Genomic DNA, 16,720 nt, shown 5'->3' with positions numbered 1-16,720 from the left:
CCCTCAAGCACCTGCCCCCCAAAATATCTGTGCATGCCACTGCCCTATATAGGGGGCATTGAAAAGGAGTCAGGTGAGGGGGGCTCTCAGTTGCAAGCAGGCAGGCCTATTATGAGGTTAAGGGGGCATTTGTTCAAAGGAATTTGAGAACCATCCTACAGGTTCTCTGAGGAACTTGAAGGTTCTTCCCCATAAAGTTTAGGGTCCTCAGAAAACGTTTCGGTTCCCCTGAGGATGTTTTGGGGTCTTCCTGACACAGTAGCAAGCTGAAGTATCTTCTGGGGACTTTTAATTATTTACAAAGGAACAAGAGCTGTGTGAGAAAATGTTTCTATATCACATTCAAGAGGTAATGGACAATAACACACACACACACACACACACACACACACACACACACACACACACACACACACACACACACACACACACACACACACACACACACACACACACACACACACACACACACACACACACTTATTGTCCATTACCTCTTGAATGTGATTGTGTGCCTGTGTCTGTGTTTGCATCTGTGTGTTTAGTGATGTGTTTGAGTGCATTTTGTGATGTGTAGAGTTCTTATATTGTGAACTTGTAGTGTAATATCCACGTATGTAGGGCCCGTGTCTGTGTGCTCTAATGCCTGGAAGATGCCACCTGGGACAGCTGCATCAGTTAGCAGGCCCCCCACTGCATCACATGGCTGAGCCATGTACAAATTACCAGCTCAACACCTGTGTTCACTCGTGTAAACAAGCTGCCATCACATGCATTCAGACTAACCCCAATCAGCTAGCCTACACACAAACACATGTACACAAATAAACACAATTAAACAGAGAGAGAGAGGGGGAGAGAGAGACAGAGAGAGAGAGAGAGAGAGAGAGAGAGAGAGAGAAAGAGAGAGAGAGACAGAGACAGAGAGAGAGACAGACAGAGAGAACACGCACGCATGCACGCACGCACGCACGCACGCACGCACACTGGCTGGCTGGCTAGATGACATGTTAAATGACTCCGCTGATGTATTGCTTAATGAAGCCCTTGTGTTGATCCTGCAGCCCATTAATCAGCCGGCACCACCAGTAGATTTGCTTATTTTCCCTCAAAGCTTCCCTGATAAACTGCCATTTCATTTAACCTTGGACAGCAACTTTAATAGCTTCCACAGGACAACTGTCAATACAGTCCCGGGGTATACAGTGATTAAATTGCAGGGTGAGAAGACTTGCAGAATATTCCCAGGTTTTTACATAGTCTACCCTCGCTCTACCCTCCCTCCCCACCCATCGCTCCTCCGATGACGCACACTTGTACACGGACACAAGAAACACACACGGTAACACTTTATTTTAGGGATACATCTATTAGCACTAATACATACAATGTTAAAGCCTGCATAAGTAACTTGTAAGGCATGTACTAAGCAAACGCTAAGGCCTACTAGGTCCTTACTAAGGTTAAATTGGTAATAAATCCCTTATTGTACATGAACAAGACATTTGTGAATACATGCCTAACAAATGTTTGATTTTGCTTTGTACATGCCTTATAAGTTACTTATACAGGCACGTTGTATGTATTAGTGCTAATAGATGTATCCCTAAAATAAAGTGTTACCAAATACATATACTCACATATAGGCCTACATGTAACCTACCACGTCTCATCCTCAACACTCAAGACCAGTCTCTGAGAGCAAATTAGGCTGTAGGAAATTATTTTTTGAAGAATTTAAGTGTTTGTTTACGTAACTTATGTTGAATATATTTTAAATCAAAAATATAAACTTTTCATTCATTGTTTATCCCCTACATAATATGACATCTCTAAAACAAGGAATCTAATACATGCGAAGGTAGAATTCTTTCTGCACCAGCAGTCAAAATACAAAACTAAATCACACATGAAAAAATCAAATAGCCTAAGCAAAAATAGATATTGGCATTTATAATATTTTGGACGTGCTATCCAATGAGACAGTTTTCTCAAAACCCCAATATTAAACAAAAATACGAAGGATCATGTACTAAAGAACATGTTTGATGTAATGCAAAAATTAATGTAAATTCATTTTAACTAACTCTTTTAAAACAGAAAATTGGCGTTGATTAAAGATGCATAAATGTATCTGACCGGTTGCCGCTGAAGTTTCTCCAACACATTCCGAATATTTTGGGGGAATAAAAAGTAAGAAATCAAACCAGAAAAGCTTGTGTTTGGAATGTAGAACAAGCATTCAATTATGAATAATAATGCTGAAAATATATATAATAAGGGTATGGAGGATGAGAGAAAGGAGAGCCCCATTTATTTGTGTGGCAAGGGAGACATTTACATTCACCCACCCATCTCCCTCACACGCACACACACACACACACACACACACACACACACACACACACGCAGCTGTCTGATCAATCCTTGACAAAGACTCAGAGGTTAGGCCAGAGTCAAATAGACTAACTAACCAGTTTATATCCCAGACATTTATATTATTATTTCTGCCTGAATGCTTTCCTTCAGCTGTAGCCCACTACACACCTGTGTCTTTGCAACCTTCCACCCCCCCCCCTCCCCCCCCCCCCCACCCCCCAACCAACACCCACCAAAAGGTTATCTGTGACCCCCCCAAGGACCCCACCCAGCCCCCTTTAATCTACCACCATGCGGAGCGGCTCGTTGCGTGGTCTGTTCCATCACTGGGAAAGTGTATCAAGTTTGACATGTGCATTTCACGCATCGGTGGCAAAACACAAGTGATTTGGTCTGTGTGTCGCACTAACCACACAGCAGTTCAAGTAATAACTAACAATTATGTTAAGAACAAGTGCCTCCCACAACACCGAGTGACACACAAACACTGATGTGTGTCTAAGATGTTGGTTAACTCGATTTAATGTGATTGGCCAAAATAAGGGATAATGACCACCAGGACACGAAACACCTTCCATTCTGGCAATGATTTCATATTTAACGTTTACAAAATGCAAGATAAAGTGAAATGTCTGTCGACCCCTTTGTGCAGAGCCTCTTGTTACAACCTTATTGTCATCAAAATTGTAATGACACTTAAGACGCTCTGTGCCACAGTCATGTTGTTGTGTAGTTGAGTGTTTTCAGCAAGTGAGTGAATAGACTCGTCGGCGGGGTACTCTACAGGAAGAGGCTACAGATTTATGGAGCAATGATTACTGACCAGCTATAGCTTTAGCTTCTTAGTTCGCTTAACCTCCCTGGCTTTGTTTGACTCTATACGTATGATGACTTAGACTCTAAACTGTTTAGGGTGAGCTTGTTATGTCCCTTGATGCACTAAAAGAATTCAAATATGACAGACTATAGTCTAGTATTTATTTTGTTTTCAGGAAAGAATGCTTCAAATGAATAAATAAAGGGACTGTGAATGGCAGAGGTGATCAGGTGAATGAAAAAGCTATATCACTCACTTACTGTGCATTACTGTACATTACTCACTAAACGTAGGTCTACTTTACTCACTTTAAAGCACTGTATCAATGTACACACACATATACACACACACACACACACACACACACACACACACACACACACACACACACACACACACACACACACACACACACACACAAGCAAAGATCTGTGTTTCCCATGTTTGCTGTTTGTTGTAAGTGTGTGGAGAGAGAGAGAGAGAGATAGAGAGAGAGAGAGAGAGAGAGAGAGAGAGAGAGAGAGAGAGAGAGAGAGAGAGAGAGAGAGCGTATGTGTGTGAGAATGGGGTGGGGTGTGGTGATAGTGGGGGCTCGCTGGTTGGCAGTGGGCGCGCGGGACTCTCAGTGAGGCTCACCCAGCCGGAGAGAGAGGCTTCCTGCACATCCCAGCCTTTTGTCACACCATTTGGACCCGTGTCACGGTGTGGACACCACTCTCCTCTCCTCTCCTTCTCTCTCTCTCTCTCTCTCTCTCTCTCTCTCTCTCTCTCTCTCTCTCTCTCTCTCTCTCCTCCGGATGCACTTGGCAGCTAAGGGAGCAGGCGGACATCTGCTCTCCCCACATACGGCCTCCTGTCCTGTTCCACCACACAACACCTCCTGCTCTGGCTCTGGCTCTGGCTCTGGCTCTGACCACACGACACAACCTCCTTCTCCTCCATACACGTCTCCTCCTGCTCTCCTCCACATATGCCCTACCCTGCTCCATCACACAGAGCACCCTGCTTCAGGTCCTGCATAAAAGCTCCTTGTCCTCCATAACACATCTCCTCCTGCTTCTCCATAACACACACACACACACACACACACACACACACACACACACACACACACACACACACACACACACACACACACACACACACACACACACACACACGTCTCCTCCTCCACCACCACACATACACCCTCTCTGCTTCACCGCATAGCATTCTGCCTCAACTCCTCCATATACCGTGGAGAAGTAATGTAAAATGGGTACTTGTATAAATGAATAAATAAATGATTAGTGCAGCAGCACCTTGCCTTTATTTCTGAAATGAGTTCAAACAGCACTTTCACAACTGGTGCACTTACTCACTATGAACTAGCCTATGTGGTGGTCGTGTCAATATGAAATAATTGTTAAACTTCCAAAATTCGTATAGGCCTGTTAGCCCACAGCAACATTACTATACCGCTGTTTTGGGGTACTACCTACCACACAGCGGGAATTAGGAGTGCTGTAAACTACATAGTCAATCATTGTGTATACAAAAACTTCAGAAAAATATGTTTTTACGTTTGGCCCCGCGACTTAAACCTTGTGCGTAAACCTCAAACAAGCTTAACAGTTTTAAACTTAATCCACTCAGGATAGCAGGTCCTATGTGGTGGAATCACTGAATAACTGAGTTTGACAAACAGAAATTAACACACAGCATTCAGCAGAGCCACAACATATTGCAACTTGTTACGACTGTTCTGCTTGTAAGGAAAAGGGTACAGCATGGACATTTGGGAAATTAGAACAGAAGTTTCAAGCCTACAGTACGTAGGCTTATGTTCGAGGCAGTGAGTAGGCTAGGTCACTGGTCACAATGAAAAGGAGTCCCTTGGCGTTCGTCCGCGCGCTCCAGCTGCCTCCGTACGCGGCGACAGAAATGATGACGATGGACGCACAAGTCCCACGAAGATAACAATTTAAAAGATACTTGCACACAAACGGTAAGGACGGCTTTTTTTTGCTACATTCGTTCCAGTATACATTGTCTATTAATTACATACCCGTTTAAAAAGTCCTTACGTAAAGTCTCCCTTGTTTGTACATGTTAGCTACCCATGATGTTGCATCAGTTTTGTCACAACACACATTTGGTGACGTCTAATAGGATACACAAGTCTATATTATGGTATGGGTTGTTCTATAACGGCAATTAAGTGAGTGAAACATTAAATGTGTTTTATCTACACTTAGTTTATCTAGTCCCCCAAAAAATCTGGTATTCGTGCTTGGTAGCCTACAGATTTGGCAGAGCTTCTCCTTTCTTTAAACAAGTGAATAGTTTGCAAACTATGGTTTAACTGATAAATTAATCTCAAACGTTAGATATAGCCAAGGCCTGGTTGATGTTACGCTCAGTCTAAATTAACGTCTCTATACTGGCAAATTATGGTGAATGAAAATCGACACCAAACGAATGTCGCCCATAATTGTAATGATAAAAGCGGTCATTCAAATGGAATGACTGTACAAATTGAAGTGTGTGTGTGTGCGTGTGTGTGTGTGTGTGTGGGCGTGCGCACATGCGGACGTGCGTGTGTGTGTGTGTGTGAGAGAGAGGGAGAGAGTAAGAGAGAGACACACACAGAGAGAGAGAGAGAGAGAGAGAGAGAGAGAGAGAACTCGTTTCTTTCTTCGGATGACTTATGGTGATTCTGTGAATATGGCCTGTAAGTTTGGAGTTAAGAAACCTCCCACGCACGCATGTAGTAGCCTACGCCCCCCCCTCTCTATCTCTCTCTCACACTCTCTCACACACACAAGCGCGCGCGACTGTTCCAGTTAGTTTTCAGTTTGCTGCTAGTACACTTTCCACGACAAAACAGTTGCTGTTGCTATAACGTTTTGTAAACTTGTCAAAAGTAAAACTTCGATTAACTGGATAACTTAGTGTCAGATGTAAGTAACCCACGTGTTCCGATAAGCAGCATTTTCTGCGCCATGCTGGTCATGTTTAGGGGGAACTTTAACTTAAAAAAGGGTAAAAGTAGGGGGAGCTCGCAGGGGAGGAGATGCCGAAAGTCGATGGTTGAAAAAGCTCCACCACTGACCTTATGGTTGCGGCCAATTGCAGCTCCCGAGATCTTGATTGGTGTCCTATGAGGCAGGCGCACTTCAAAGTCCAGAGGAAGAGCACCGCTCTCTGTGATTGGTTGACTGTAGCATCGGTCCTTCAAAGCCAGCGAGGACCTACAATTGTGCTGAGATGGGCGTATCTCATCATTGTGTGGCATACCTCTTTTAAAAAAACAGTGCTCTGATTGATAAATATAAAAAGAACCTCAACTGAAGGCAGGTTTTTTTGTGATGGCAACTTCACTTCTCGGGGTGAGTCTAAGGAGTTTCTTGCTGGGTTTAATTAGTGCCTTTATTATCCACTCGGGGGGATTAAACTCACCCCGGGGAGAATGAGGCAGGTTGATAATGCTTTAACGTAGACAGTCTCTTGACCGAAGCGCGCAACGCAACATCACCACGCCAGAAAGTTTCATTGAAGTTTTTTCGAGCGAGGAGAAAGCACAGGTTCGCCATAAACTTTGAGAGTTTAGTTTTCGCCCGCGGGCTAGCCTAGTTGCATTCGATCTGCAGGTAGGAATACTTATGTCCTAAGACTGTTAAATAACTATTCGTTTCTTGCGATTCACGGCAACTCAACTCTTAACCATTTTGCATCTTTTGCGTTTTATTTCCAGGAGGAGCCGAGATTAGGATCGACTCCCTTGGCCATGTTGGCTGCGACGTGCAACAAGATTGGGACTCCAAGCCCGTCACCTTCTTCGATATCAGATAACCCTGCTGTGTTCGGGAAAGGCTTTCATCCTTGGAAACGACCCACAGCCAGTTGCAATTTGGGTGGTGGTTTATCTTCGTTTGGAGTTTCTCGCAACGGATCGGGACTGTCGGAATCATTCGGAAGCAACAGTTCAGGTGGCTCAAGTGCTTTTTCCTTAACACCTGGTACTCCTACAAATTCGCATTTTGGAAACGACTATTCCGTTTTCCAGGCGACAGTTTCAAATAGCTCACAAGAGGCCAGTCACCAGCCTGTGTTTCATTTCCAAAGTGCACACCTCAGTGGACAGTTTACAAAGTATTTACCCGAGAATGAGCGTTACGCACCCGTACGAGTCGTGGTTCAAGTCGCCCCACCCGGGGATTCAGACTGGGGACGTGGGCACTACCGGCGGCTCTACGTGGTGGGATGTTGGAGCAGGATGGATTGACGTCCAGAATCCAAACGGGACCACGTTACAGCCTTCCTTGCATTCAGGGGGACTTCAAACGTCACTTCATTCCCCTCTTGGAGGTTATAATTCGGACTACTCCAGCTTGAGTCATTCAGCGTTCAGCAGCAGTCCTTCTCCTCATCTCCTGACCACCAGTCAACATCTGATGGATGGCTTCAAACCAGTGCTTTCCTCTTATCCCGACTCAAGTCCGTCTCCACTAGGCGCTACAGGTGGCACCGTGTTGCCTGGAGGCGCAGCGGCTTCCTTAGCGGGATCCCCTCGTTCCTCTGCGCGACGATACTCGGGGAGGGCCACCTGTGACTGCCCCAACTGTCAGGAGGCGGAGAGGTTGGGTCCAGCTGGAGCGAGCCTACGACGAAAAGGACTTCACAGCTGTCACATACCCGGGTGTGGGAAAGTGTACGGTAAAACTTCTCACCTGAAGGCGCATTTGCGATGGCATACCGGGGAGAGGCCGTTTGTTTGTAATTGGTTGTTCTGTGGAAAGAGGTTTACGAGGTCAGATGAACTTCAGCGACACTTGCGGACACACACTGGAGAAAAACGATTTGCCTGTCCCGTTTGCAATAAGCGCTTCATGCGAAGCGACCATTTAAGTAAACACGTCAAAACGCACAGTGCGGGCGGTTCTGTGGGATCTGGTTCGGGTGGCAGTGGGGGTAAACGGGGAAGTGACACTGACAGCGAGCACAGCACCCCGGGAAGCCCTCCATGTCATACGCCTGACCTACTGTCGCCTCGTGATTCCGGTCCTACAACAAGCATACGCGCTCTTAGCAACTCTTTGGACTAAATTAGATTTTACGCAGGAAACATGTGACAATACATTGCTTTAACATGTTCCATGAACTATTCGGATGCACTCTGTTTGGGCCACACGCAGGATGCACTATGTTTGTCTAGAGATAAGACTGATTAAGGTTTAGGAGCTGCCAAATGTGTCTCTAAATTAAAGACAAGTAAGCACTGTCTAAAACAATTACGCACGCAAATGAATATTAACGTGTGGCCTGAACACGGTTTGGTTTGAGGATAAATCTCTACCAATTGGTCAGAAAACTCTTTTAAAGTTCATAAAGCGATTAGAACTGCAGTATTTCACGAACATGTTTTCTTAACATCAAACTGGCACTTTATAGAGCGACACTGCTTACGACGAACGTGTGCCTTTACCAGGGCAATTTGTAAGAAGTTGTGTGTTCTTTTGTAGTTTTCATTTCGTCATTTGCTCTCTTATGTTTAAGATTTAAGAGAAATATATCTGTGTTATAATACCAGAATCTGATCCAAGTTTGTATAAAAAGGAATTGAAGTGTATGTAATAATGCAATAGTTTAGCGAGTCGTTACGCGGAGGTAAAATAAATGTGACATTTGTCCAGGAGAAACTTTTTTTTAAGCAAAATGAGGCTTTAGGTGTACATTTCTTCTAGTAAATAACTCAAACGTCATTGACGTGAAATTTGTTTTGTTTTCGTTTTATTTTGTCATTCGTGATAGGCCTACATTTGCCAATACTGCTGGAGTTGTATTTATGGAAAAAGAAGCCTCGTTTTCTGAAGTGTAATGAACAGGCACTTTGAATTTACTGGTTATATTTTAGAAATACAAATGTTGAAAATGTTTGGTGATTCATTGCGTTTATATTTAAGCATGTACATATTTGTAAAGTGAGTATTAATTTCACCATAATACATTCCTAGATTTGGGCTCAAATTCAGCCATCAATAAAATGAAAATGGAGACGAAATCTGGACTCAATGAATTTTATTAAAACGTAGGCAATGGACGAACGCTTAACAGGAACATATAATAAGGGTATGGAGGATGAGAGAAAGGAGAGCCCCATTTATTTGTGTGGCAAGGGAGACATTTACATTCACCCACCCACCCATCTCCCTCACACACACACACACACACACACACACACACACACACACACACGCAGCTGTCTGATCAATCCTTGACAAAGACTCAGAGGTTAGGCCAGTCAAATAGACTAACTAACCAGTTTATATCCCAGACATTTATATTGTTATTTCTGCCTGAATGCTTTCCTTCAGCTGTAGCCCACTACACACCTGTGTCTTTGCCACTTTCCCCCCCCCCCCCCCCCCCCAACCACCTTCACCCAAGCAACACCCACCAAAAGGTTATCTGTGACCCCCCCCCCCCCCCCCCCCCCCCCCCCAAGGACCCCACCCAGCCCCCTTTAATCTACCACCATGCGGAGCGGCTCGTTGCGTGGTCTGTTCCATCACTGGGAAAGTGTATCAAGTTTGACATGTGCATTTCACGCATCGGTGGCAAAACACAAGTGATTTGGTCTGTGTGTCGCACTAACCACACAGCAGTTCAAGTAATAACTAACAATTATGTTAAGAACAAGTGCCTCCCACAACACCGAGTGACACACAAACACTGATGTGTGTCTAAGATGTTGGTTAACTCGATTTAATGTGATTGGCCAAAATAAGGGATAATGACCACCAGGACACGAAACACCTTCCATTCTGGCAATGATTTCATATTAAACGTTTACAAAATGCAAGATAAAGTGAAATGTCTGTCGACCCCTTTGTGCAGAGCCTCTTGTTACAACCTTATTGTCATCAAAATTGTAATGACACTTAAGACGCTCTGTGCCACAGCCATGTTGTTGTGTAGTTGAGTGTTTTCAGCAAGTGAGTGAATAGACTCGTCGGCGGGGTACTCTACAGGAAGAGGCTACAGATTTATGGAGCAATGATTACTGACCAGCTATAGCTTTAGCTTCTTAGTTCGCTTAACCTCTCTGGCTTTGTTTGACTCTATACGTATGATGACTTAGACTCTAAACTGTTTAGGGTGAGCTTGTTACTATGTCCCTTGATGCACTAAAAGAATTCAAATCTGACAGACTATAGCCTAGTATTTATTTTGTTTTCAGGAAAGAATGCTTCAAATGAATAAATAAAGGGACTGTGAATGGCAGAGGTGATCAGGTGAATGAAAAAGCTATATCACTCACTTACTGTGCATTACTGCACATTACTCACTAAACTTAGGTCTACTTTACTCACTTTAAAGCACTGTATCAATGTACACACACACACACACACACACACACACACACACACACACACACACACACACACACACACACACACACACACACACACACACACACACAAGCAAAGATCTGTGTTTCCCATGTTTGCTGTTTGTTGTAAGTGTGTGGAGAGAGAGAGAGAGAGATAGAGAGAGAGAGAGAGAGAGAGAGAGAGAGATAGAGAGAGAGAGAGAGAGAGAGAGAGAGCGTATGTGTGTGAGAATGGTGTGGTGTGTGGTGCGGTGTGGTGATAGTGGGGGCTCGCTGGTTGGCAGTGGGCGCGCGGGACCCTCAGTGAGGCTCACCCAGCCGGAGAGAGAGGCTTCCTGCACATCCCAGCCTTTTGTCACACCATTTGGACCCGTGTCACGGTGTGGACACCACTCTCCTCTCCTCTCCTTCTCTCTCTCTCTCTCTCTCTCTCTCTCTCTCTCTCTCTCTCTCTCTCTCTCTCTCTCCTCCGGATGCACTTGGCAGCTAAGGGAGCAGGCGGACATCTGCTCTCCCCACATACGGCCTCCTGTCCTGTTCCACCACACAACACCTCCTGCTCTGGCTCTGGCTCTGGCTCTGGCTCTGACCACACGACACAACCTCCTTCTCCTCCATACACGTCTCCTCCTGCTCTCCTCCACATATGCCCTACCCTGCTCCATCACACAGAGCACCCTGCTTCAGGTCCTGCATAAAAGCTCCTTGTCCTCCATAACACATCTCCTCCTGCTTCTCCATAACACACACACACACACACACACACACACACCCACACACACACACACACACACACACACACACACACACACACACACACACACACACACACACACACACACACACACGTCTCCTCCTCCACCACCACACATACTCCCTCTCTGCTTCACCGCATTCTGCCTCAACTCCTCCATATACCGTGGAGAAGTAATGTAAAAGGGGTACTTGTATAAATGAATAAATAAATGATTAGTGCAGCAGCACCTTGCCTTTATTTCTGAAATTAGTTCAAACAGCACTTTCACAACTGGTGCACTTACTCAATATGAACTAGCCTATGTGGTGGTCGTGTCAATATGAAATAATTGTTAAACTTCCAAAATTCGTATAGGCCTGTTAGCCCACAGCAACATTACTATACCGCTGTTTTGGGGTACTACCTACCACACACAGCGGAAATTAGGTTACATCTCTAATACACCAGGCACTCAAATATGCTGTAAACTACATAGTCAATCATTGTGTATACGAAAACTTCAAAAAATACATGTTTTTACGCATGGCCCCGCGACTTAAACCTTGTGCGTAAACCTCAAACAAGCTAAACAGTTTTAAACTTAATCCACTCAGGATAGCAGGTCCTATGTGGTGGAATCACTGAATAACTGAGTTTGACAAACAGAAATTAACACACAGCATTCAGCAGAGCCACAACATATTTTCAACTTGTTACATGTGACTGTGCTGCTTGCAAGGAAAAGGGTACAGCAGCATGGACATTTGGGAAATTACAACAGAAGTTTCAAGCCTACAGTAAGTAGGCTTATGTTCGAGGCAGTGAGTAGGCTAGGTCACTGGTCACAATGAAAAGGAGTCCCTTGGCGTTCGTCCGCGCGCTCCAGCTGCCTCCGTACGCGGCGACAGAAATGATGACGATGGACGCACAAGTCCCACGAACATAACTATTTAAAAGATACTTGCACACAAACGGTAAGGACGGCTTTTTTGCTGCATTCGTTCCAGTATACACTGTCTATTAATTACATACCCGTTTAAAAAGTCCTTACGTAAAGGTTTCCTTGTTTGTAGGCTATATGTTAGCTACCCATGATGTTGCATCAGTTTTGTCACAACACACATTCGGTGACGTCTAAGAGGATACATTAGTCTATGGTATGGGTTGTATGATAACGGCAATTAATTGGGTTGTATGGTAACGGCAATTAAGTGAGTGAAACTTTACAACATGTGTTTTATCTACACTTAGTTTATCTTTTCCCCCCAAAAAATATGGTATGCGTGCTTGGTAGCCTATAGATTTGGCAGAGCTTCTCCTTTCTTTAAACGAGTGAATAGTTTGCAAACTATGGTTTAACTGATAAATAAATCTCAAACGTTAGATATAGCCCAGGCCTGGTTGATGTTACGCTCAGTCTAAATTAACGTCTCTATACTGGCAAATTATGGTGAATGAAAATCGACACCAAACGAATGTCGCCCATGATTTTAATGATAAAAGCGGTCATTCAAATGGAATGACTGTACAAATTGAAGTGTGTGTGTGTGTGTGTGTGTGTGTGTGTGTGTGCGTACGTGCGTGCATACGTGCGTGTGTGTGTGTGAGAGAGAGAGAGAGAGAGAGAGAGAGAGAGAGAGAGAGAGAGAGAGAGAGAGAGAGAGAGAGAGAGAGAGAGAGAGAGAGAGAGAGAGAGAGAGAACTCGTTTCTTTCTTCGGATGACTTATGGTGATTCTGTGAATATGGCCTGTAAGTTTGGAGTTAAGAAACCTCCCACGCACGCATGTAGTAGCCTACGCCCCCCCCTCTCTATCTCTCTCTCACACTCTCTCACACACACAAGCGCGCGCGACTGTTCCAGTTAGTTTTCAGTTTGCTGCTAGTACACTTTCCACGACAAAACAGTTGCTGTTGCTATAACGTTTTGTAAACTTGTCAAAAGTAAAACTTCGATTAAGTGGATAACTTAGTGTCAGATGTAAGTAACCCACGTGTTCCGATAAGCAGCATTTTCTGCGCCATGCTGGTCATGTTTTAGGGGAAACTTTAACTTAAAAAAAGGGTAAAAGTAGGGGGAGCTCGCAGGGGAGGAGATGCCGAAAGTCGATGGTTGAAAAAGCTCCACCACTGACCTTATGGTTGCGGCCAATTGCAGCTCCCGAGATCTTGATTGGTGTCCTATGAGGCAGACGCACTTCAAAGTCCAGAGGAAGAGCACCGCTCTCTGTGATTGGTCGACTGTAGCATCGGTCCTTCAAAGCCAGCGAGGACCTACAATTGTGCTGAGATGGGCGTATCTCATCATTGTGTGGCATACCTCTTTTAAAAAAACAGTGCTCTGATTGATAAATATAAAAAGAACCTCAACTGAAGGCAGGTTTTTTTGTGATGGCAACTTCACTTCTCGGGGTGAGTCTAAGGAGTTTCTTGCTGGGTTTAATTAGTGCCTTTATTATCCACTCGGGGGGATTAAACTCACCCCGGGGAGAATGAGGCAGGTTGATAATGCTTTAACGTAGACAGTCTCTTGACCGAAGCGCGCAACGCAACATCACCACGCCAGAAAGTTTCATTGAAGTGTTTTCGAGCGAGGAGAAAGCACAGGTTCGCCATAAACTTTGAGAGTTTAGTTTTCGCCCGCGGGCTAGCCTAGTTGCATTCGATCTGCAGGTAGGAATACGTATGTCCTAAGACTGTTAAATAACTATTCGTTTCTTGCGATTCACAGCAACTCAACTCTTAACCATTTTGCATCTTTTGCGTTTTATTTCCAGGAGGAGCCGAGATTAGGATCGACTCCCTTGGCCATGTTGGCTGCGACGTGCAACAAGATTGGGACTCCAAGCCCGTCACCTTCTTCGATATCAGATAACCCTGCTGTGTTCGGGAAAGGCTTTCATCCTTGGAAACGACCCACAGCCAGTTGCAATTTGGGTGGTGGTTTATCTTCGTTTGGAGTTTCTCGCAACGGATCGGGACTGTCGGAATCATTCGGAAGCAACAGTTCAGGTGGATCAAGTGCTTTTTCCTTAACACCTGGTACTCCTACAAATTCGCATTTTGGAAACGACTATTCCGTTTTCCAGGCGACAGTTTCAAATAGCTCACAAGAGGCCAGTCACCAGCCTGTGTTCATTTCCAAAGTGCACACCTCAGTGGACAGTTTACAAAGTATTTACCCGAGAATGAGCGTTACGCACCCGTACGAGTCGTGGTTCAAGTCGCCCCACCCGGGGATTCAGACTGGGGACGTGGGCACTACCGGCGGCTCTACGTGGTGGGATGTTGGAGCAGGATGGATTGACGTCCAGAATCCAAACGGGACCACGTTACAGCCTTCCTTGCATTCAGGGGGACTTCAAACGTCACTTCATTCCCCTCTAGGAGGTTATAATTCGGACTACTCCAGCTTGAGTCATTCAGCGTTCAGCAGCAGTCCTTCTCCTCATCTCCTGACCACCAGTCAACATCTGATGGATGGCTTCAAACCAGTGCTTTCCTCTTATCCCGACTCAAGTCCGTCTCCACTAGGCGCTACAGGTGGCACCGTGTTGCCTGGAGGCGCAGCGGCTTCCTTAGCGGGATCCCCTCGTTCCTCTGCGCGACGATACTCGGGGAGGGCCACCTGTGACTGCCCCAACTGTCAGGAGGCGGAGAGGTTGGGTCCAGCGGGAGCGAGCCTACGACGAAAAGGACTTCACAGCTGTCACATACCCGGGTGTGGGAAAGTGTACGGTAAAACTTCTCACCTGAAGGCGCATTTGCGATGGCATACAGGGGAGAGGCCGTTTGTTTGTAATTGGTTGTTCTGTGGAAAGAGGTTTACGAGGTCAGATGAACTTCAGCGACACTTGCGGACACACACTGGAGAAAAACGATTTGCCTGTCCCGTTTGCAATAAGCGCTTCATGCGAAGCGACCATTTAAGTAAACACGTCAAAACGCACAGTGCGGGCGGTTCTGTGGGATCTGGTTCGGGTGGCAGTGGGGGCAAACGGGGAAGTGACACTGACAGCGAGCACAGCACCCCGGGAAGCCCTCCATGTCATACGCCTGACCTACTGTCGCCTCGTGATTCCGGTCCTACAACAAGCATACGCGCTCTTAGCAACTCTTTGGACTAAATTAGATTTTACGCAGGAAACATGTGACAATACATTGCTTTAACATGTTCCATGAACTATTCGGATGCACTCTGTTTGGGCCACACGCAGGATGCACTATGTTTGTCTAGAGATAAGACTGATTAAGGTTTAGGAGCTGCCAAATGTGTCTCTAAATTAAAGACAAGTAAGCACTGTCTAAAACAATTACGCACGCAAATGAATATTAACGTGTGGCCTGAACACGGTTTGGTTTGAGGATAAATCTCTACCAATTGGTCAGAAAACTCTTTCAAAGTTCATAAAGTGATTAGAACTGCAGTATTTCACGAACATGTTTTCTTAACATCAAACTGGCACTTTATAGAGCGACACTGCTTACGACGAACGTGTGCCTTTACCAGGGCAATTTGTAAGAAGTTGTGTGTTCTTTTGTAGTTTTCATTTCGTCGTTTGCTCTCTTATGTTTAAGATTTAAGAGAAATATATCTGTGTTATAATACCAGAATCTGATCCAAGTTTGTATAAAAAGGAATTGAAGTGTATGTAATAATGCAATAGTTTAGCGAGTCGTTACGCGGAGGTAAAATAAATGTGACTTTTGTCCAGGAGAAACTTTTTTTTTTTTTTAAGCAAAATGAGGCTTTAGGTGTACATTTCTTCTAGTAAATAACTCAAACGTCATTGACGTGAAATTTGTTTTGTTTTCGTTTTATTTTGTCATTCGTGATAGGCCTACATTTGCCAATACTGCTGGAGTTGTATTTATGGAAAAAGCAGCCTCGTTTTCTGAAGTGTAATGAACAGGCACTTTGAATTTACTGGTTATATTTTAGAAATACAAATGTTGAAATGTTTGGTGATTCATTGCGTTTATATTTAAGCATGTACATATTTGTAAAGTGAGTATTAATTTCACCATAATACATTCCTAGATTTGGGCTCAAATTCAGCCATCAATAAAATGAAAATGGAGACGAAATCTGGACTCAATGAATTTTATTAAAACGTAGGCAATGGACGAAAGCTTAACATGAACAGCAAAAGGCTGGTTTATCAGGCTATATGTAGCTGGTATCTGATGCGCACTATTTTTAGGCAGCCATATGATATAAGGCTTCAACATGGTAGGCAACCCACAACAGATTAAATGGAAAATCATACATCATCGTATTTAACAAATGTTATTTTAGGCTATGGATCTTGTAAATTAAAATGGAGAAATGTAGCCTATATGCCTATATTAATGCCCTTAGAAAGTGTCCAGTTTAACTCCAAATAAAGTTTATGAGGATAAACACAGTCTTAA

General features: G+C 44.5%; 2 protein-coding genes across 2 annotated transcripts; both read left to right on the top strand.

The window, feature by feature from the left end:
* The first annotated feature begins 6,546 nt into the window (after positions 1-6,546).
* Positions 6,547-8,315, top strand: LOC134448661 (transcription factor Sp8-like). The gene is given in 3 exon segments (XM_063198324.1): positions 6,547-6,567; positions 6,933-7,289; positions 7,291-8,315. Coding segments are annotated over 3 exon segments (1,371 nt in total). The 3' UTR covers positions 8,284-8,315.
* Positions 8,316-13,696: 5,381 nt separating this feature from the next.
* On the top strand, positions 13,697-15,506 carry LOC134448659 (transcription factor Sp8). The gene is made up of 2 exons (XM_063198323.1): positions 13,697-13,717; positions 14,083-15,506. Exons 1-2 carry the CDS (start codon positions 13,697-13,699, stop codon positions 15,430-15,432), a joined length of 1,371 nt encoding a protein of 456 aa, XP_063054393.1. The 3' UTR covers positions 15,433-15,506.
* The last annotated feature ends 1,214 nt before the right edge of the window (positions 15,507-16,720 follow it).

Source organism: Engraulis encrasicolus, chromosome 5 (genome assembly GCF_034702125.1).
Source record: "Engraulis encrasicolus isolate BLACKSEA-1 chromosome 5, IST_EnEncr_1.0, whole genome shotgun sequence".
NCBI lineage: Eukaryota > Metazoa > Chordata > Actinopteri > Clupeiformes > Engraulidae > Engraulis > Engraulis encrasicolus.
Note: the sequence above shows the minus strand (reverse complement) of the source record. Positions and strands in the feature narration are given on the sequence as shown.